The sequence below is a fragment of the Alligator mississippiensis genome, chromosome 5 (assembly GCF_030867095.1).
Source record: "Alligator mississippiensis isolate rAllMis1 chromosome 5, rAllMis1, whole genome shotgun sequence".
NCBI lineage: Eukaryota > Metazoa > Chordata > Crocodylia > Alligatoridae > Alligator > Alligator mississippiensis.
Window position 1 is genome coordinate 146895294 of NC_081828.1, and position 21490 is coordinate 146916783.

A 21490-nucleotide genomic window follows, 5' to 3' on the forward strand; every position below is an offset into this window, starting at 1 on the left:
TGTGCAGAGATTCCTGTGATTAATTACTGTAACTGCAAATTCTCTAGAATAAACTGCTGGCTGATGCCAAGCCAAATACATCCAGTAGCCATCCAACAGGGGGCTTCTCTGGCTGAGGACGGAGCTGTGTTCACTCCAGGTTTCCAGAAGGAACACAGCGGGAAATCAGGGAAGGGGGTTGGGGGGTTTTCCAAACACACTTTGTGCTTTCCATTCAGTTTTACTGTAACTGTGTTTAATAACAAGCGGGTCACTGACATTTCAAAGGCCCCTTTGCACTGAGGATCGCGTAGCACTTTCCAAACAAGCAACTGTTATGGCACTCTCTGGATGAAAAATGGATCAGTGTTTTTATCCCCAGGTGGCAACAGTTAAGATGTTGGGAGATGAAGCAACTTGCCTAAACTACCAGAGTTCACTGTGTTCATCAGGAATAATACTTTGAAGTTCTCCTACCCCATTCTCTGCCGTAGAACACGCTCCCTCCGATTCCATATTTCAACTAAGCTCAGCATTTTTGCAAAAATTGTGCATTATGTTAATTCAATAGTATTTCACCACTGTGAACTTCAGCCCTACCAAAAGGCAAGGGGGCCTCAATACCTAACCTCCACCTCTCGGTTCAGCTGATTCTGTCAACGCAACATGGGAAAATCTAGGTCTGAAGATTTATCATTTTGCCCTCTTCGTTACATCTGGGGCTTGAGAGGCACGGGCCGCTCTCAGGGAACTGAACCGTCTTCCAACACAGAGCCGCAGCTGTAGTTTTGAAAATCAGATCCCACATACAAAACAGTGACATGGGGAAAGAAATCAATCATTCTCACTATCCCACAGATACACTAGCTGAAGTTCTGCCCCTCATGCAGCCGCACTCAAATCAACAGAACCCAGAACAGAGCCCGTACTCTGAAAGAGGCAGGCTTTCATTTCCTTGTGCTTCTCCCACATTACTGCATTCCCTCACGGGATGGGTTAAAAGTCTACTCTCAGTTCTGCCAGACTATTCTATCAGGTTCACTTGTAGCAGGACAACTGGGCAGAGAATCTGACTTAGTGCAGCATAAAATACATCTCTGAAAGCAACAGCAAATTATAAAGGAAAGATACATACCAATATGTCCAGGCAGGCTGCTTTAAGGAGAGTTATTTGGTCTGCAATGGTCAAGCTTGTAAAGCCAGGCAGTCGTTTTGCAAATTCCACTATTTTAATAATGCACTTTGTAGCCAGTTCGCTGAATTTGTCCCAAAGCCCAAGGTCCAGTCGAACCCGATGTTCTGCGCTAGAGTTCTGGAGAGACGGGAGGGCATCATTAATCAATAGTCATCTCTTGAGTAAAGTTAAACACAACACCACAAACACTATTCTTGCTTGAAGTGCTTTCTATTAACATTCCAGGCATTTTCTGCAAAGTTTGCTGTTGGGATGCTGCTGTTTTTAAATTTGGATTAGTCTGTTAAAAATTCCTTGGATAGTTCTATGTTACTTAAGATTACAGAGGCCATCTGTATACAGAATACAAATTAACTTAAACATTTCCAAATGCCAATGCTATCATTCTTCCCTGCCATTGTATAATAAGTGCATTGAGAGAGAGAGACAATCTGCAGTTGCACCCCAGAAAATAAAATGAACAGTGGAACATGAATATTGGTTCCTCATCTGGAAAAAGCAGCCAAATATTTGGAACATAGTTTCACATACTTAGGGTCTTAGCAAATTAGTTCTACTTAATTTATCTTCTCTGTCTCTCTGCAAAGGTTTTCATTTTCTCAAGAGAAAGTCCCTCATGGATTAGAGAAAAGCATTTCTTTACAGAACACTACAACTCTCCCTCACTGTGGGAAGCACTATGCAATGTTTAAAGCCATATCTTCATTAAGAGTATGAAGTTCAGAATTTCTTAGAAAATACTCTAAAAGGAAATATCCCTTCACTAATTGTGAACTTCTACAGCCACAAACACAGGATTCAGACTAATCTCTCTCTTTGCAGGTCATATATAGTAGGACATTTATCCCTTCAGTGTGGACATGTGATTTCAGGATTTTAAATAGAGAAGAGTGTCACTTTACCCTTAAAAAACGTGAGTTAACGCTAACGTGGATGTCATCTGAGAACTGGCCAATTTCCAGGATCTGGAAGTGAGCTTTATCTACTAAGGCACTCTGTTCTGGAAAGAAGGACTTTTCTATCCATAGGGACTTGCAGCTGGATCAGATGCAGAAGGTGCCGGATCATGTATTTTAAGAACACTCAAAAATGCATAAAAATGAATAAGACTTTAGAGATAACCAACTGATCTAACAAGCTATTAATTTACCTTGCGGCCACATAATACTATTCTCAACTGCTTTGTTTTTTATTCAGCAATCTTTTAAATGTCTCAAATTTTTTCCAAGTTACTTTCTATACTCCCCACAGAAGTTCCTCATCCTCAGTGGGTTTCTGTACTGTCCCCCTTCAGCTGTTTCATCTTCTCTGCCACAGCAAGAAACCTATCTCAGTACAAGACAAACATGACTCTGTAAAAAGCTGTCACTTATGAAAGGTGCCAAGGCTGACACCACTGAGAAACTAAAGTCCTGCCTCTAGCAGACAGAGGGAAACTAACTGATGCAAAACGCCTTCCAACAAGGCCTTAAACTTGCTCAGATAATTTCTTATGCAGACAAAGTTAGTTCACTATTGTGAAGCCACTAGGATTTTTTTGTCTCTCTGACAACACTCCCACTCCACTTTTGCTATCAGTGATAGGCACCTCTTTCTTAGAAAATGGTTGGAGATTGCCAGCACCATCACAAAACAACTGCCTTTGGTTATTCCCCCCGGGTTCATGTTACATCAGTTATATTTGAAATAGCCTGTATTCCATTATTAATTTCCCTCAACCATTCAGTCTCCTACCTGATATAGGACTGGACTCTCCAGCTGACTAAGACCACTTCGTTCTGAATATTTGGTGCAAAATGATCTTCAAGCAGCTAGGGAAGAATTACAAGTGAACTGACAAAAACCTCACAGAGGTAGTTGTTTCTTCCATTGCTCATGGAGCCCAGTGATCTGGCCCGTGGGGTTCCCTGTAGGCCCAGAAATTTGGTGGTGGGGGACCGGTGGCAGTGTTAATTGCTGCAGCTCTGGGAACAGTCAGACCTGGCCCCGCACACTAGATGCAGCCACAGACCGGCTGTGCCCCAGTCATCCAGCCTGAATGCCAGAAAGATTGAGTATGACTGCCTTTCAACCTCTGCTGTAAGATGAAAGAAGATTCGTGGTAGGGATGTTTGGAGCAATGGAGAGGCAGGGGATGAAGGGGAAGTTATGGTGGGCACTCTTATCTTAGCTCCTTAACTGCTCTGCTACATAGGACCCTCCACTGGTGGGAGTGCCCTTCTGCCACCCTCATGTATCCCTCACTTGCACTGGGACAAGCCCTACAGGCCACAACTGACTCCCCTGATCCCAGTTTGTCCCACAATCCTCCCCTCTGTGATGGAGGAGAGACTGAAGCCTATAACATAAGTGTGTAGCTTTAATCATCATCTGTGCCTTTTGTTCTCCTTTCAGAGAGGTAGAAATGATGGAGTGGTGTTTCTATTTATAACTCTATCCTGAGGAGTTCTTAAAATCAGCTTCATTTTTTTTTAATGACAGGAGAGAAGACAAGAGGAAATGTCTATATAACCCTAAAACTAAAGGATTGCCTTCAAGATGGCCCAAAAGTAATGGGTTAACAGTCATCGTAATGCCCTTTGAAACATTTCTTTCAGTTACTGAGTATGCATCCCTCAGATTTATTTTATTTCATCCTCAAGGACCTTGGTGAAATACAGTACATTGGGGGAAAAATAAGATCAAGATGTGCAGTCATTCAGGCTGTAATTAAATTTAATAGGCAGTTTATCCAGTTCATAGAAAGATGGCATAGCACAGAGCTACACAAAGCAGAGCCTAAAGCAGGAAATCATTTTACAATAGGGTATCCATCTGGAAAAAAAGACAGGGCATGAAACCAGCAAGTGTGAACGAAATCTTCATCAGTATCACATAGGGTTACTTTATCATGCTACACTACTGGCACAGGGAAGTTTGACATGTCTGCTATTAAAAGTAATGCACAGCAATCTTAACAAAATGTAAATCTAACTCACTATTAAGCAAACTGAAGAGAAAAGACAGTTAATAAAATACAGAGTAACTTGGTGTTTTATTGTAGCAGTTGCCAGATTCAGAGGCACCGGGTCTGAAATTGCTTATGCATTATCCCACGAATGCTGCAAATAGAAAGCTTTTTAACATTTTATTTGGTAACGAAGGTGGCTATAAGTGTCACGGAAAACAGCTATGATTTTAGCAGCATTCCCAGATATGAAAAAATAAAATTGATTCTACATCAATGTATAGGCTGAGCAATAAAACATGGGGTTAATAAAATGCATGATAGAAATAGAACCTCTGATTAGATGTGCCTAGGGATCTCTTCTCTGCATGCTGTGAAAAAGCTTCAAACATGATGAGTTTTGCTTGGCGTTTTATTGAGGCAGTATTTCGGGTGCCTTTTCCACAAGCAGCCGTGCATATGTTTAAGGACTGTGCTTCCCATAATCCTGTACTGGTGCACATATGGTGGAACAATACTGTAATGCACCCCAGTGACATCTTTATCAGTGGAAAAGCCCAACCATGCTATGAAATCCAATTAAATGGCCATTTTTGCCACATAAATTGATCCCATTTTTTCAATCATTTTTGCTCTCCACTTCAATCTGCTCTCCCTCCACATAACAATACAGGACAAGGTACTCGTGGAAACACACGCTGTAGTGGAATCCCTACTGTCTTTAAAATCCACTTTACAAATGGAACAAGGCTCATAGGTCCCACAATGGTTTAATCAGTGACGCCTGATAGTCCTCTTTAGCAAAAGCAGCAATGCGCTCAGTCTAATGCAACTGGGATCGAGGAATTCAGTGTGTTCCTTTGTTGAGTCCCAGGGTCAAGGTACATCACATTATCTCTCTAACAGTACAGCAGAGAAGTCTTGCAACTCTAAAGTGAAACAGCTACAAAGAACAAAACACCACAGGGAAGCAAATCTGTCTGCTCCCTGCTAGCAAAGAGCAATCTGGGACAACCTGAAGCAAAGGTCCACAGAGTAAAAATTATTTTCTGGTTTATCCTCCCTCTATCACGAGGCTGGATGTAACACAGCTGTAGACTTACAAATAATATCAGTCTCAGGGGACAAGCAGCATAGTTACACTCAATTATACTATAAAGTATGACATCTCTAGAGAAATTACAAAGGCACTTTCTCTTAGCTGGATGACAGTAATAAAACAGATCTATTTATAATGGACTTTTGAAATCCATTATGTTTAAACAGCTTGCTGGCTCTCATCATTGACAGAGCTGCATTTGCCATTGCCCAGCAAATGCACCTGTTAATTCAAATGATTTAGGGAATTTACTCTGAGAATAAATTCCTATGATAATAAATTTCCCAGTCATTTTAAGCAGTCTTTTTTATTATTAGGGGACTCTAAGAGAGAGATTGATGCACAAATTCTCTCATTCCTCTCCCAAGACATAGCCAATTTTAAATGAAGAAAAAAAAATATATTTCCTCCAAGATGCATGACATGAAAAAAATCTCCACCCCCTTGCAATGCTTGACAGGTAAAACATTCGGATACTTGTGGGCTGAGGCCTCCCATAGATTTCCTAGGGTTGCCTCCCTCTGCAGTGCTTTGTAGCTCTTTCTGCCTTGCTGTTTGGGCGCTCAGGGCCCAGGGCTCTTTATACAAAAGAAAGGAAGAAAATCCTAATCAATGAAACGCACGCAGGGCTGCCAGAACCGTCAAGGAATCCTACTGCTGGAAGGTGGCTTTCTCCACCAGCATTATGTAAAGGGTGCAGGAGCAGTGACCAATGTTGCAGGGGTGGCTGCAAACCCCTACTCCCAACTCTCCCCCCATGCAGGCAGACCATGCCCCAGGAGCAGCAGCTGGGTCCCTCAGTCAGATAAGAATCTTCCCTTCCCCGTCCCTTTCCCTCCATGCTCAGTGGTATGTCCCCTCCCCACCCAGTCCCCCACCCCAGCCTGCTACTGTCTCCAGTTGACCCAGGCTCCAGAGCTGCTTCTGTCCCACTGCAGCAGAGCTGCACATGGAGCCAGGTTCAGCCAGACAGTGGTGGCAGGGGCAACAGGTGGGTCTCTTTCCTCAGCGCCAGCTCCCAGCCTGGCAGGGAACACAGAGGATCAGGCAGGAGGATAAACTTGCCCATCGCTGCTGCTGTTCCTAGCTGAGCTTGGTTGCCCATAGAGCCCAGCTGGAGGGGGTTGGAGTGGCTCTGAAGCCTCCCCCCAACTCCTACTGCTGGGGATAGAGACCGCAGGGGGCAGAGGAGGGGATAGAGAAGGAACGGTGAGGTGCTGCTGAGCATGGAGGGGAAGAGGCAGGGGGATTTTTACTTAATCCGGGAACTGAAAAAAAGTCTCTGGCTGATGCTCCCTCAGCACTGTTGACTGTAGTGTGTGTGTGGGGCAAGAGGAGTCCACGTCACTGCGCCCCCTCTTGATCCACCCTCCTTCCTTCCACAACTCCACAGAGGAAAGGAATCTGCAACTCATCAACTCTGATCTGATCTGTTTGATTCCAATGTTTAATTCTCATCTCTAGTTAAAAAAACCATGAAGTGGTTTAAAGAACCAATCCACATAGTACAAGTGGTGAGAAAGCGGTCTTTCATAAAATGTTTAGATTCAGTGGTCTCGTTAAGAGCAAGGCTAGGCAATCTTCTGGCTGTGATACTTGGTTACTACTAATAAAGATAAGAAAATGCTAACTCTTAGCTGACACTCCTAGCTTTCCTTGGTCTTGTAACTTTTCTAAATGATGGTTAATTCCTAATTTTTAAGGATTCTTTTGGTCTCTGTATCAAATTTCTCAAAGGACACTAAAAAGCATGCAATCATACCAAACAACAGCATGCATTATCACCTAAATATTTAACCAGATTTTTTCAACAGAGCACAAGCATCCTACTAATTAAAATATTATAAGGACTTTCTGTTTCTCTTGTACAGGGAGGCCTTTTCCAGCTTTGTTTTAGAAAACTAAGCTCAAGAAAGAAAACTCAGCTAAAGAAATGGCCTTGTATTTTGTCCTGCACATGCTGAGGTTTGGATTCACTCTATCCTCAAGTTTTACTGAGGTTCACTCTATCTTCAAACTTTACTGCTGGAGTGAGCCAACAGCTGGGGAAACCTCACATTGTATCACTTTAATTAACCCTTTCTGATACAGGTAAGGGGTATGATACTAATGACTATTATCTGATAATTTTAGATTCCCATCTAAAATGCTAGAATAGCCAGAGCCAAATTACATAATTGATATTTAAATAACTAGCACTGTAATAATTGGGGAAGCTGTCTGCAAACAAGAAGGCCAAGTGAAAATAGTACCAATATCAAAGCACATCAATTGGGAGGGAGGAGGGTTAGGTACCTATGGTAGTATAGAAAAGATCCAGGGAGAGAGAGAATAACCCTCTCTGGGTTTCATTGTTTAACCAAGACTCATTCATCCAGACCGCCATAAAGCAGCAGAGTCTGTAGCCACATTCTGCAAGTTCACTTAAAAAGTTAATAAACTCCAGAAAAACATTATACAACCACCCAAACAGGCAAGATCACATGCCTCCCAAGTCCTCTGTTTGGAATTATGTTCTGAAGCAACCCCGCTCAACTCAGCCTCACATGACAGATGACCAGACCAGGTGCTTTAAGGCCCCAAAGCCAAACTAGGCTACAATTCACCTACTTATGCAGTAATGAAACACAGGATGAATTGCACCCATATTCATATAGTTTCAAGGACAAAATTATACTTTAGCATTCAATTTATAATGTGAAAATATAGCAGAGCCCCTGTTTACCTTTTGAGAGTTCATTAGCTACACTAAATTCTGGGAGCATAGAGACACTGTCCAGTTGTAATGCAGGGTGAACACAAAGCATTATAACTTGCTTATATTGGATGGATACAGATATGCCATTCCCGGCTAGCCAGTTTACGACACAGCCTCTAAGCATAAAACTCTGGAATGCATTCCAGTCTGAGGGCATGCATTCCAGCTGTGGACATGTGATTAGTTCTTGTATGGAAAAAAGCAAATTTCCCTAAACACAGGAAGGTTTTTCAACACTTATCTTCCAGAAACAGTTTGATGTTTAGAGAACTCAGAGTCTGTTAGATGCTAGAGAGCTAGAGATGAATTGAGACAGGATGCATTTTTGCATAGGGAATTAAAACAGGAGATCCCTTGAAAAGCCACTCTGCAAACCCCACAGTCTTGGAGCCTAACAAGAACTTTTTGTTATGTCACCAGCTGGCTGTTTTCAAGCTTACAGCCGAGCGTACTGTACATGTCCCAGGAGAGCTGAACGTGCTTGGCCACTTCAGTAATTCCTGTTATTTAACGGCATGCCTGCATTGATTGTTTTGACTAAGTCTAACACAAGCAGGAGTAAAGAGATACTGCCAGAGAAGCATGTAGCTGTGGAGAATTTTTTTGGTTTTTTTTCCAGGGCTAATTATTTTAAACTGTTCTCAAAATCAAATGGCAAAAGTTTTTATTACAATGTTGGTGTAGCTGAAAACCTTGCACATGTGGTATTCAGTAAAATACTACTCAGTGAAGGCAACCATGACTGCACACCAGTGTTAGTGTTTTCCTCAATTAAGGCTTCAGTGTTTAAGGAAGACTAAGAACTATGGCATGGGGCAGAGCACCTTATCTACAGACAGGTTTATGGTAAATCTCTAAGATCGTGGCCTCATAAGCTGATGGGGACCTCATAGCACAAGCATTAAAATCCATCCAGCCACTTTGTCCTTCCCTGAAAAGCATTCCCTTCCCTGATCTCATGAACTAACAAAGGAGAACCTGTGCTTGCCTACTACAGGGGTATAGGTTGTAGCCGTGTTGATCTAAAGACATAGGCAGACAAGGTCCTTTGGGTAAATCTTTTATTAGACCAACTCAAATAGTTGGAAAAATTCTTCTTAGCAAGCCTACTACAGGATATTCTCCACCTTCCTCAGAATGCCTAGTATTGGCCCCGGTATAGCTAGTACTAGTCCATTCTAGAGATCCCACAGAATGATTCCTATGTTCTAATGTCTTTAAATATGACCTTGTGTATATTTAGCATACCTTTAACTGCTGCTTTTGCACACTTGGTGAATAAATGCTGCTCATTTTATGCATTGACTAACACAAACCACATAGGCACAAAGACAGACTTCAGGAGATGAAAACTTTCTCCATAGAAATTATTTTGTAAATATTTTTAGCCTCATTTGCAAAGTGGCATTTTGCAAGACAGTTTATTTGCTATGTAAGATGGAGCAGATAACCTCCACATTCCCCTTAGCCTAAGTAGTTCACCTGCATTCTCAGGAGCAATTGTTAGCCATTATCCAGTAACACTCGTAAAGCTACAAAACTACATTAGGTCCCCAGGTTAGATCCATACCAACTAGCATATTGCTTACAAAAAAATGTAGGCACATGCTGAACTTTACACATGCGAATAACCCCAGGGATTCTGAGCCCATCCATTTGCTAGGTGAAATGCTATCTCGGGGGCAGGGGATAATTATTTTGGGTTGAGGACCACTTAATGAATTTTTGTCAGCTCTCAAGGGCCACAAGGGTACACTTCTTGTCAAATTGTTAAGTCCCACCCTTTGACAGGTGTCCTGCTCCCTGGCTGCCATCTTGGGACCAGAAGTCCCCTTGCCCTGAAGGAGAGGAGAGTCCCCTCCCCTTTTGGGAGGAGAGTTTGTAGTCTTGGAACCAGAAGTCCCATCGTCACACAATCCATGATATAAGCCCACCCAACTCCAAACCCCACCCCCTTTGCCACCATGTGGGCTGCCCTGTTGGCCATTATGTTGGTCCCAAAATTACCTGCCTCCATCACATGGTCCTTGACATCAGAAAGTCCACCCCTTGACTGGGAAAAACTGCTCCTCTGGAAGGCCTGCCTTCATGGTCCATGGCCTGCCCCCTAGGCCAGAAGGCATAGGCATGACCTCTCAGGTAGTAAGGGCTTGTGACCCCTCTAACAATCTGTCCCATTGCCCTCAACCAATCAGTGGGGATTTCAGGGGCATTGGACCTCCCCAAGAATGGCGCTGAACCAATTGGAGGTCCATACACATAACATTTTCCAAAAGATATCATTTTAACAAATTATAGATAAAAACTCACATACTAAAAATCAAACATCTACTATAAAATATTTTAATTTTTAAAAATGGCTTTTGTCCTGATTTATGTTTTTTTGAGTAGTGTATATAGAGACAATTGCATAATAGCTCAGAATAAAGGCTTACTCTTGTATATTGAGCCTGGGCATGCAGGGCAAGCAGAGCTTCCTGGCCCCTCCAGGCTGGAGGCTGCAAGTGGGAGAGGAACGTGGTGGATAGACACCCTGGCTGGACCTTCTGCCTGACAGGAGCCTGGACTTCATGGATCAAGGATCTAAACCAACCCATGATCTCAGGGGTTCCTGGCTTCAGCTAGGAGGCCACAGGAGCTCCTGCAGCCAGTCCCTCCAAGCCAGGAGGATGCAGGTGCTGATGCCCCTGTACAGCTACAGCAGGACAGCCTCATGGCCCTGTCCCTGGGGCAACACAGTCCCTTCTGCGCCAGCAGGTGAAGGGCTTAGGGTTCTTGGTAGCACTGGGAAAATGCCAGGTCCCCACTTCAGGTCTGGGGTGGAATGCTCTCTCCTAGTGACTCCAATGCCACCCCCACCCCTGCTGTAGGCAGGGCCACAAACGTGTCTGTCCCTCCCACCCAGGGGCCCTGCGCTTTGGCCTGGGCCAGCCCAGCTCCTTGTCTAGGTGCTTGGGGTGGGAGGGAACTCCCATTTGGAGTGATCTAAGTCATTTCTTCCCTCCCTTTCCTGTATGACGCTGTTGCTCCTGGGTCTGCCTTGCCAACCCCCTCCCCCAGTCTTCTCCCATTCCTTTGTATCGGAGCTTGGGGGGAGAGACTAACTTGCTTCTCCCTCCTCTTCCTCCCTCCTGCTGCTGCACAAAGCATTATTCCCCCCTCTTCTACCTTCCCTGCAGCTACAGCGGCGGGGCAGGTGCAGGGTGACAGTGCAGCAAGCCAAGTGTGGGGGTGGGAGCAGGAGGCTCGTTGGGGGTTCATGGGCAACAGGCAGTGGGAAGCAGGCAGCCACAGGGGCAGCATGGTGCAGGGGCAGGGGCTGCTGCATGAGTTTACATATGGTGGTGGTGGAGAAGCAGTGTGGGAAGCAGGAAGTCCCTGCAACTGTGAGGGTCAGTACTATGGCATTGCTGGCTGAGCGGAGGCCTCTGCAGAGGCCTCAGGGTGGAGGCAGTCCAGGGGGAGCAAAGCAGCAGTGGCGTCTGCACCCCAGGACCTCTGGAGCGGCCCCCACTTGTCCAGCAATTCCACGGCACCAACTCTCACAGCTGTGGGGTGGGGTGGGGGGACTGGGGGGCTCCTGATTCCTGTGCTGCTTCACTACTGCCACCACATGTAAACTCGTGCCATGGGGTGGCAGGAGGGGAAGGCGTCCGGAGTCCAGTGTGGACCAGTGCCTGCAGCAGGAGCTGGGGCAGAAGGAGAGGAGGGTGGGGGGATATTTAGGGGCTGAGTCCAATTGTGGCCCTGCAGGCACTCACCCTGCTATGCACCTCAGCCCCAGCCATGCTCCATAGTGGGTTGCAGTCCTGGGAGTCGGAGCTGGAGCTGCTGCTGCTGCAGCAGCTGGCGGCTCCCACAGGAGGGAGAGAGGAGTGTGGAGAATGCTGGAGGCCAGACAGAATCACCTGGTGGGCCAGACCTGGCCCATAGGCTGTTATTTTCTCCCCCCTGTACTATCTCCATTTTAAGTGATGGGATTTTCCACATTCCATATTTCTGTTCACATGTGTACTTCACAAAGGCAACAAGAGTCTAGTAATTATCTACTGCAGTATTTCTGTGAGAGTGTAAGGTACATAATTCCCACCCTGAGGTCAGACTTTCCTCTTACCAAGCATGTTCCTTATGAACAGCACTCACCGTAGTGTATTTTCCCAGCTGGCACAGTGAAGGGAAGGTTTCCTGGTGCGCTTTCCGGATTTTCTCAGTGAGATCATCCAACTCTGCTGTCATTTCATAGTGTTCTGTGGACTCCTGCTTTGAAGGCTCCTTCTTCTTTTTGTTCCTGTCATTTCTGACAGCTAGAGACAAGGGTGGGGGGAGGGGAGGAAACAGTTCAGGTTCAGTTAATCAGAGAGCCCCACGCTGCTTTCAGAGCTTTGCTTCAAAGTACTGCTACATATTTCTTTCTTTATACATTAAGTACTTTAAATGGGTGCAAAAATGTTACAGAACTGGAGAAGAAAAGCAATTTTATTTGCTAAAATACTATCAGTAATATTAAATACACATGGGCTAATAGAGCAATTTATTCTCGTATATGTATATAGAAGATAAAAGCCAACTTTTTGTTGGCAGTGTTAATATACCTTTTGGAGGTATGCCATATTTATAAATGTAAGTACACTATTACATTTTTATACTTCCCTAAGTGCCTACCCTCTGAAGAACTGTAGCACAGCTTTGCACCCTTTCATGGCAACAACTTTGTGAGATATAGATGTTCAGGAGCTGTACTCTAACTCATGGCACTTTACACAAAGCACCATGAGTTAAAGTATCTCCCCCATACCCAACAGACATTCGCACAAGCACCAGCACAGCCCCTCAAAGGCACAAGAAATTAACCCTCCAGGGAATACAAGTTCCTTAAGGCACTCTGCTCTATAGCACCTTCAGCTAATACCTGATTTATCAAGGGTTAATTTTCTGTGTGACTGGCTACTTTAAAATTGCTCTGCAGCCATGCATGTGTGTTATGTCATGGCTGTAAAGCAGTTTCAGGAGCTGTATCGCATGAAAAATGTAACTTGTATAAGTCCCCAAAGACTATGGTAGGCACAGGAACAGAACCCAGAATTCCTGAAGGTATTTCCTGCAGTTAACCACAAGGCCAACTCTTTCTCTATGAAAACATCTATGACGAACTATATACCTATTATGAATCTACTTTTTCTAAGCCGGTACAGATATAATTCTACTAGGAGTAGGAGCTGGAGTACATAGACAACGGGCAAACTTGGGTAAATCATTTGGGATCCCTAGTGCAGTGTGTTTCAAACTTTTGATACCTGGTGCACTTTTTCTCTGGATTAAAATTGGTGGTACACTTGACTCTTACACCCAAAAAGGGATATATTTCCCCCCCACCTCCCCAAAACCTATAACATACTCCATACCCCTGTCAGAAAATCATACCAGAGCCAAGATGTCCTGTGAAAAAAATTACACCAAAGGCATCTTTCTTTATGAAAAGGATTAGTCTCTATACCAATGGTTTTCACCCTTTTTAGGTTCACGGACCCCTCCATAACTTCTCCAAATTTTGCAGCACCCTAGTTGAAAAATCACTGAACTAGACCTAAATTCACCAAAGATATGGATGGGGCAAGAGCAGGCCCTGCTGCTAAGGCTGCTCCTGGTCACACACAACAGTGACCACCCCAGCAGCTCCAGAAACACAAGCAGACCAGAAGGGACAAGCCAGGCTGCAAAGCCTGCCTGCCCACTTGCAGCAGAGTTCACTGCAGAGGAGAGGGAAGACTGGCACAGGGGCTGCCTGGGGAGTAGGAAAGGGTGAGGGAAGGCAGCAGCAGTGGTGGCAGTCCCCAGTGTAGCAGCTCCAGATGCTGCTGGAGTAGCTGGGGCAGGGACAGGATGCCAGGCAGGGAAGAACATTTACTTCCTCACACAGAATGGGGATTTTTGTAGCACACGTCCATCACTCTTACGGCCACAGAACACCCTTTGGGACTGCCCTAGTGGAAATCCCAATTTACTTCTTCCTACTAATTAAGTTTTGAAACTGAGTTACGAGTCCACTGGTCAACTGGTTCTCCAGCGATTGGAGAATTCTAAAGGAACACATGCCTTTAGGAATTCAAAATAACACCCTCCAAAATGGACACATACATACAGACTAAACAGCAAAGAGAAAATACACCCTTCTTCAGCTTGCACAGTTCATGCCTTTTGGGATTATACCGTATTTACTCAAATATAAGATGAGGTTTTCCATCCAATCATTATATTGGTATATGAAGCAGTGTGGGGAGCAAGTGGCTGCTGAGACTCTGCTTCTGGCCCTGAGTCAGACCCACAACAGCCTCCTGCCTCCCCTCCACAGCTTCGAGCCCTCCCCCTCACCTCTTACTGCCAGGTGCAGCTCAGCTCCAGCTCAGGCTGGGTTCTCTCCAAGGCAAGTTGCATATGGAAAGTCCTTCCCCTGCCCAGCCAATCAGCAGCACTAGCACCAGTGAATGGTCAGACATGAGCTGAGCTTCCACGTGCTGGGCTCCAGGATAGAGTGGCCCATATAGCATTTGACAGTAAGGGTGGGGGGAGGGGAGAGACTGGGGAGTTAGGACCTGGGGGGTGGAGGGTGCAGGTGGCAGAAGTGGGTGGTACAGGGGGCAAGGGAGCCACCCGATCACTTCTCCCAGCCACTGCTTTCCCTGCTGTAGCAGTATGTGTGTGGCAGGGAGGCAATCAAGACAACCCTCCAACTACTTAGGCTCTATACCTGGAAAATTCTGAAAATGTATACATTTTCCATATACAGAATCTAATTATTGGGGGGGATCATCTTATATTTGGAGTCATCTTATATTACATATACATTCAAGTAAAGACAGTAAATTAAGTGAGATGATACGTGTATACACATTCAAACCTCATAAACCCCATAATGCCCCTCCAGTGCCTTTTATCATGGAGAGGCTAGGGCTAGGCACTTCCAAAAAAAAACAAAGGTAAAAACAAGGGCATCCAAATTTCCCCCCATGCTCTCACTGGGTTGTCGTGGGTTTTGTTGTACATTCCAATTCAGTTCAGCAACTTAATTTAATCCACAATTTAATCAAAAAGTTTATATATTCTTAGATTATTCCAAACTTCTGCATGTTAGAATGTTTGTTATTGTAACAAGCAATACACTCATACAGAGAATATTTGAAATGGGAATGTGTTGAAAACAAAACACTGTTTCTTACTGCTCATTGTCAGGACCATCAAGTTTTAATTTTTAAGGGTTTTGTTTTCAGTAAGTCTCCATTTATAACTAAGCCATAGGAAGAGTAATGGAGCAATTCCTTTTAATGTTGTGTTTTATATGTCATTGTTTTTAAATCTCACAGAAAAAAGAACAGAATAATCTTGTGTCTTTCTAAGTTGCATTGATAGGGAAGGATAGCAAAGCACACATTAATGTAAAATCCCCAAACCAAAAACACTTACTTGAAATTTGAAAGCAATCATTCAAAAGCAGTCAAGAAACAGCAAATTTGGAGCTAAGGCTGAGCTTTAAAGCAACATAAACATTTCAAAGTATGAAAACTCAGAGGGACTGTACCTAAAATACCTTAACTTCTGCCCTTGAATTGATATCAACCTTCCAACTCTCCTTGTCTGTAAAGGAGAGTAGGGCACCTCTGAATACTGGTTTCCTATGTAAGTGTCTCATAATAATGTGATGGATGCTCTATACCGGGGCGGGCAATTATTTCGGGCAGGGGAATGCTTACTGAGTTTTGGCAAGCCATCGAAGGCCGCATAACAGGCAGCCAGAGGCAGCTAAATATTCATTTTCTACATTTTTTAGAGGCTCTGCGGGCCGGATAGAATGGCCTGGTGGGCCGCATCCAGCCCACGGGCTGCATTTTGTTCACCCCTGCTCTATACTTCTTGCATTAAAAGAACTGGGGGAATTTCATAAAAGGGGCCAAGGAAACTGATATATGCAACCAGTCTTGCCAAGTCTCATGATTTCATTGTGACACAATTCAGAAGCTTCAATTTCTGGTATCATGTGGTCAATAAAGATCCTCAGTTTTAATTTTTTTAAAGTCATAGCTCTTGTGGGTACAGTATTACCAACCTCTAGCACTCAAAACTTATGATTGAGGCCCCCAAAAACATGAGATTTGTTTAAAGAGATTTTTTTCACCATAACCATCTACCCTACAAAATTATCTAATATACCTAAAATTTTCATAAATGTAACCACGTGACTGCAGGGGCTGCCATATAAACTTAACCCTTCCCCCCATACATTCTTAAATACTGTAAGACACACAGTGAACACCATAAAATAAGTCACAAAGAACCCAACATTTACTATTTTTAAAACTTTGCGATTTCCAAACCAGTATGAATTCCTTGTGGCCTGACTCCTGATTTTCAAACATTCATAGATGCTAGGGTCAGAAGGGACCTCAATGGATCATCGAGTCGGACTCCCTGCCTAGGCAGGAAAGAATGCTGGGGTCAGATGACCCCAGCCAGATGCCTATCCAGCCTTCTCTTAAAGACCCCCAAGGTAGGGGAGAGCACCACCTCCCTTGGAAGCCCATTCCAAATTTTGGCCGCCCTTACCATGAAGTTTTCCTGATATCTAGCCGAAATCTGCTCTCTGTCAGTTTGTGACCATGGTTCCTTGTTTCCCCAAGAGGTGCCCTGGTGAACAGAGCATCTCCGATCCCTTGCTGCATCCCCCTAATGAATTTGTAGGCAGCCACAAAATCATCTCTCAGCCTTCTCTTACGGAGGCTGAAGTGTCCAGGTCCCTCAGTGTCTCCTCATAGGGCTTCTCCTATAAGCCCCTAACCATACAAGTGGCCCTCCTTTGGACCCTCTCAAGTCTATCAACATCCTTCTTGAAGTACGGCCCCCAAAACTGGACCCAGTACTCCAACTGTGGTCTGACCAATGCTGCTGATGCATGATAAAGTGTGGTTAGCTTTGCTGATGCTTTCATCACATTGATGACTCACGTTCATCTTCGAGTCCACTATGACTCTGACATCCCTTTTCGCTTCTGTGCTGCTGAGAGGGTCACTTCCCAACCAGTAGGTGTGCTGGATATTTTTGCACCCTAGGTGCAGCACTCTGCACTTGTCCTTATTGTACTGCATCCTATTGTAGTACTACCCACTTTTCTAACCTGTCCAGGTCTGCCTGCAATCGTTCCCTACCCTTCGGAGCGTGCATTCCACCCCACATTTTGGAATGCTTGAAGATGACAATATTATATTAATAACTCTGGGCCATATGATCCCATTCCAGAGGCACAATTCATTCCTGCTATAGATAATGAAGCATGGAAAACCTGCGGAAGACTTCACATTTGTACTCTGGTTCTTATCTCTGGTACGTTTCCCCTACCCAATATCCATAGTGGCATGTAAAAAAAATGATCGGTCTTCTGGATACCATTTTTCATGTGGACTACGTATGATCCATCAGTCTTACCTCAATCCTGGGTAAGTCTTTGAGAAGATCATCAAGGAGCACATCTGTGATGGGCCAGCATCGGGGATGATGCTCAAGGGCAACCAGCATGGTTTCATTAGGGGCAGGTCATGTCAGACCAACCTAATTGCCTTTTACGATCAGGTCACAAAAGCATTGGATGCAGGTGTCGCCGTGGATGTAGTCTTTCTGGACTTCAGCAAGGCCTTTGAGACTGTCGACCACCCCATCCTCATTAAAAAACTAGGCAACTGTGGCATCGATGCCTACACAGTCAGATGTATTGCAAATTGGCTGAAGGGTCGTACTCAGAGGGTGGTGGTGGACAGGTCATATTCGACCTGGGGGGAAGTGGGCAGCGGAGTCCCCCAGGGCTCGGTCCTTGGGCCCACACTATTCAATTTCTTTATCAGCGATTTGGACGACGGGGTGAAAAGCAACCTGTTCAAATTTGCTGACAATACCAAAATCTGGGGTGAGGTGGGCACGCTAGTAGGGAGGGAAAGACTGCAGAAAGACCTGGATAGGTTGCAAGGGTGGGCTAACAAAAATAGGATGCGTTTCAATACAGAAAAGTGCAGGGTGCTGCACTTGGGCAGGAGTAACCGGCAGCACACTTACAAGATGGGAAACTCCCTTCTTGAGAGCACGGAGGCAGAAAGGGATCTTGGAGTTATCACTGACTCCAAGATGAACATGGGCTGACAATGTGAAGTCACGGTCGGCAGGGCCAACCGGACCCTATTGTGCATCCACAGATGTATCACAAGTAGGGCCAAGGAGGTGATCATCCCCCTCTACGTGATACTAGTCAGGCCACAGCTGGAGTACTGTGTCCAGTTCTGGGCACCCCACTTCAAGAGGGATGTGAACAACATTGAGAGGGTCCAGAGGAGGGCCACCAGCATGATCCGGGGACAGCAGGGCAGACCCTACAGTGAGAGGCTACGGGACCTGAACCTGTTCAGCCTTCACAAGAGAAGGCTGAGGGGGGACCTTGTGACCGTCTATAAACTCACTAGGGGGGACCAGAAGGGTTTGGGGGAGACCTTGTTTCCCCTAGAGCCCCCCGGGATAACAAGGAATAACGACCACAAGTTGTTGGAGAGTAGGTTTAGATTAGACATCCGTAGGAACTACTTCATAGTTAGGGTGGCTAGGATCTGGAACCAACTTCCAAGGGAAGTGGTGCTGGCTCCTACCCTGGGGGTCTTTAAGAAGCAGCTCAATGCCTACCTGGCTGGGGTCATTTGAGCCCAGTTTTCCTCCTGCCCAGGCAGGGGGTTGGACTTGAAGATCTATAAGGTCCCTTCCGACCCTACTTCTATGATTCTATGATCCCAAAGAAGGAAAGGATATTGCATATTTAAGAAAACTAGTGCTAGTTTTTGTAATCCTTCTCATCAGTGGTCTTTTTTGAAAAATCATAGAATTGTAGAAAATGAGGGATGGAAGGGACCTCAGGAGGTCATCTAGTCCAAGCCCCTGCTCAAAGCAGGACCATCATGAATGAATACAGTAATTTGATTTCTCTCAAGATATCATTACCACAGCAAAACTAAGGGTAGTTGGGGCTAAGGGGATGGGAGGGGGTGCGAAATTAAAACAATCAGAAATGGAAGACAAAAAAGCCCTCTAAGAACAACCAAAACAAAACAGAGGCTCATAATGGTAAATGAGTTGCATATTCACCATGTGTTTTGCACTGTAGCTAGAAAAGCGCTATTTTTCCTCACTAGTGGCTGTATAGCACCCCGAAGAGTCAACTTTGGTCCTTATTCTGCAAAGACCTTCCCATGTACTCAATTTTAAGCGTACAAACAGTCCCACCAAAGTCGAGTGCAAGCTTTATGTCAGTGAGGGCCAACCATCTTGGCAGGCATAGTGTCCCCATATTCCGCTTCAGTGCCCTTCCCCTGTCTAATCAACCCATCTTCTCTCTACCCCCAGTCCTGTGCTTCCTACTGCTCTGCTTCTTCCTGACCTATCTACCCCCTCCAGGATCTGTTACATACCATACACACAAGGGCTGCCTGTGTCACTTGTGGCACCTGCTTTAGGCCACTGTTGGATCAGGACCATTCAGTCCCTTGTACGACTGAGCTAAAACCTAGGCTGTTGCCACTCCAAGGGTGTGACAAGGGGCTCAGTCATACTGCTGAAGGAATAAACCCTGTCTATCTGTTCCCATTCTACACATGCCAATACTAAACTCAAAGCAAGCAAGAAAGAAAAGCTAGGAATAAAGGCAGGAAAGGCAGGATACTCAAGGGATAATATTTGTCCATTTAGTTTCTTGTAGGCTATGCGTTACCAATAACAGAGAGATTACAGATTACAAATTACAAATAGTCTGGAGAGCGCTAAGTGCAGGGACAGGAGCCAAGTAAACTCAGATACCCTCTCTTTCATATTCTCCCTCCTACACTACTTAACGCCCAAGCAACAGTTCCTCCTTGACTGCCTCCTCCATACCCATCCTCCAGGACAGTGGTTGTTCCAAGTAGCTGGAGAGCCTCCCTTGTCTTCCCTCTTCAGTGCTGCTGGCTATGCTCTTCCAGCTGCCCTGTCCTGTTTATTCCTTGGCCTCTGCTATACAAAATCCTGCCTCCTAGCTTGAGGAATGGGTAGGATCTGACCCTAGTGAGCACCGGGTGCACAGAAAGCCAAAAAAGCATGATTTGTTTAATGGAGCTTAGAGCTGACTTCAAGAACTTTTTTTCCCCACTTAATTAGTGTCCAATGGCCTCCATTTACATCATGATAATTTTCAAACTATTACTGCACTCCAGAAGCAAACTGTAATCATTACATTACTTAAAGATAAAAGAGCTCCTTAGAAAATTATGTAAACTCCCACACAATTGCAAAGACCAATAAACCTTTTGTAATAAAGCCTGATTTACTTATAGCTCCAAGACCTGATTGACAAATTTGCTAAACATGAGGCCTCAGCAGCTACTTAGCTCAAAGGCTTTGAAATGCTTGCGGAACACAAACATATTATTTAGGCCAGTCTTATGGACTGTTGCCAAAAACTCCCAGCTACAAGGAGATAATTCACACGGGAATCACTTTACTACGCCTTTGCTACTACTGTGCAGTTCTTGCGGTGCTAGCTTTTTCAGTTTTACATGATGTTCTCCAGCATCCATGAACCTTTGAGCAGGACACTGGCTGGCCAACATGGCCGCACCAAATAGATCCTGTTCTATCTCATTTTGTTCATGGCTACTTGTGAATTATGGCTGGAACTAGGGGGAAAACTAAATTGTTCTGACAACTAAAATAGCTTTTACTCATGCCAATCCATTTTACTTGATTATGTTGGCTTTAAAAAGAATAATAAAAAATAGCCCACCAGGCTTTAATTCAGGTATTTTACCTCTAAACAGCACTTAACTATTTGTCCGAACTAGGGCTAAGCAAGTCGCAACCAATGCAGTGCTGATTCTGCATTGCATATAAGATGGTACAACATCTGATCTCAGATATGGGAAAAGCTTCCAATAAAATAGAAGTACTCCACAAGTTCAACTACCTCCACAGCTCACTGAAAAATAAGAAGGGGCAACACACCTTTATTTTTAAAGGAAGTAAACACATACACACACACAAGCACGCAATAACTAGTCAACTCAAAAGGTCATCTGGACAGTTCCAAGAGCAGGGACAAGAGCCAAATACATTTATGTATTCACTCTTTCCCCTTTTTCTCCCTCCTATCCTACTTAACTCCAAGCAGCAGTTCCTCCCTGCTTGCCCATCCCATACTACATGCAAGTAGCCTTTCCCAAGTGGCTGAACAACTTCCCTGGCCTCCTACTCCCATGCTGTCTTCTGTGATCTTCCACTGCCCTGCCCTGTTTGTTCCTTAGTGCTGCTGTACAAAATCCTTCTTCCTAGCTTGAGGGAAGAGCAGGATCTGATCCTGATGAGAGGCTGGGTACATAGAAATGGCAGGCTTCAGCATAGAAGAGGTTCTTGGCAGGGGATAAGCAAGAAAGAACTGGTTTCTCCCAGGAACCCCAACAAGACCCT

The 21490-nt window shown here is 44.7% G+C and overlaps 1 protein-coding gene across 5 annotated transcripts in view; it reads right to left on the reverse strand.

The window, feature by feature from the left end:
- RARB (retinoic acid receptor beta) overlaps positions 1-21490 on the reverse strand; it is a 528277-nt gene that overhangs the window by 19224 nt on the left and 487563 nt on the right. For all 5 annotated transcript variants that reach the window (XM_059728848.1, XM_014603110.3, XM_006264282.4 and 2 more), the window contains 2 exons: positions 12122-12282; positions 1115-1291 (listed from right to left, as the gene is read on the reverse strand). In XM_059728848.1, the coding sequence (XP_059584831.1) occupies positions 1115-1291; positions 12122-12282 (338 nt within the window). The remainder of the gene's footprint in view (positions 1-1114; positions 1292-12121; positions 12283-21490) is intronic.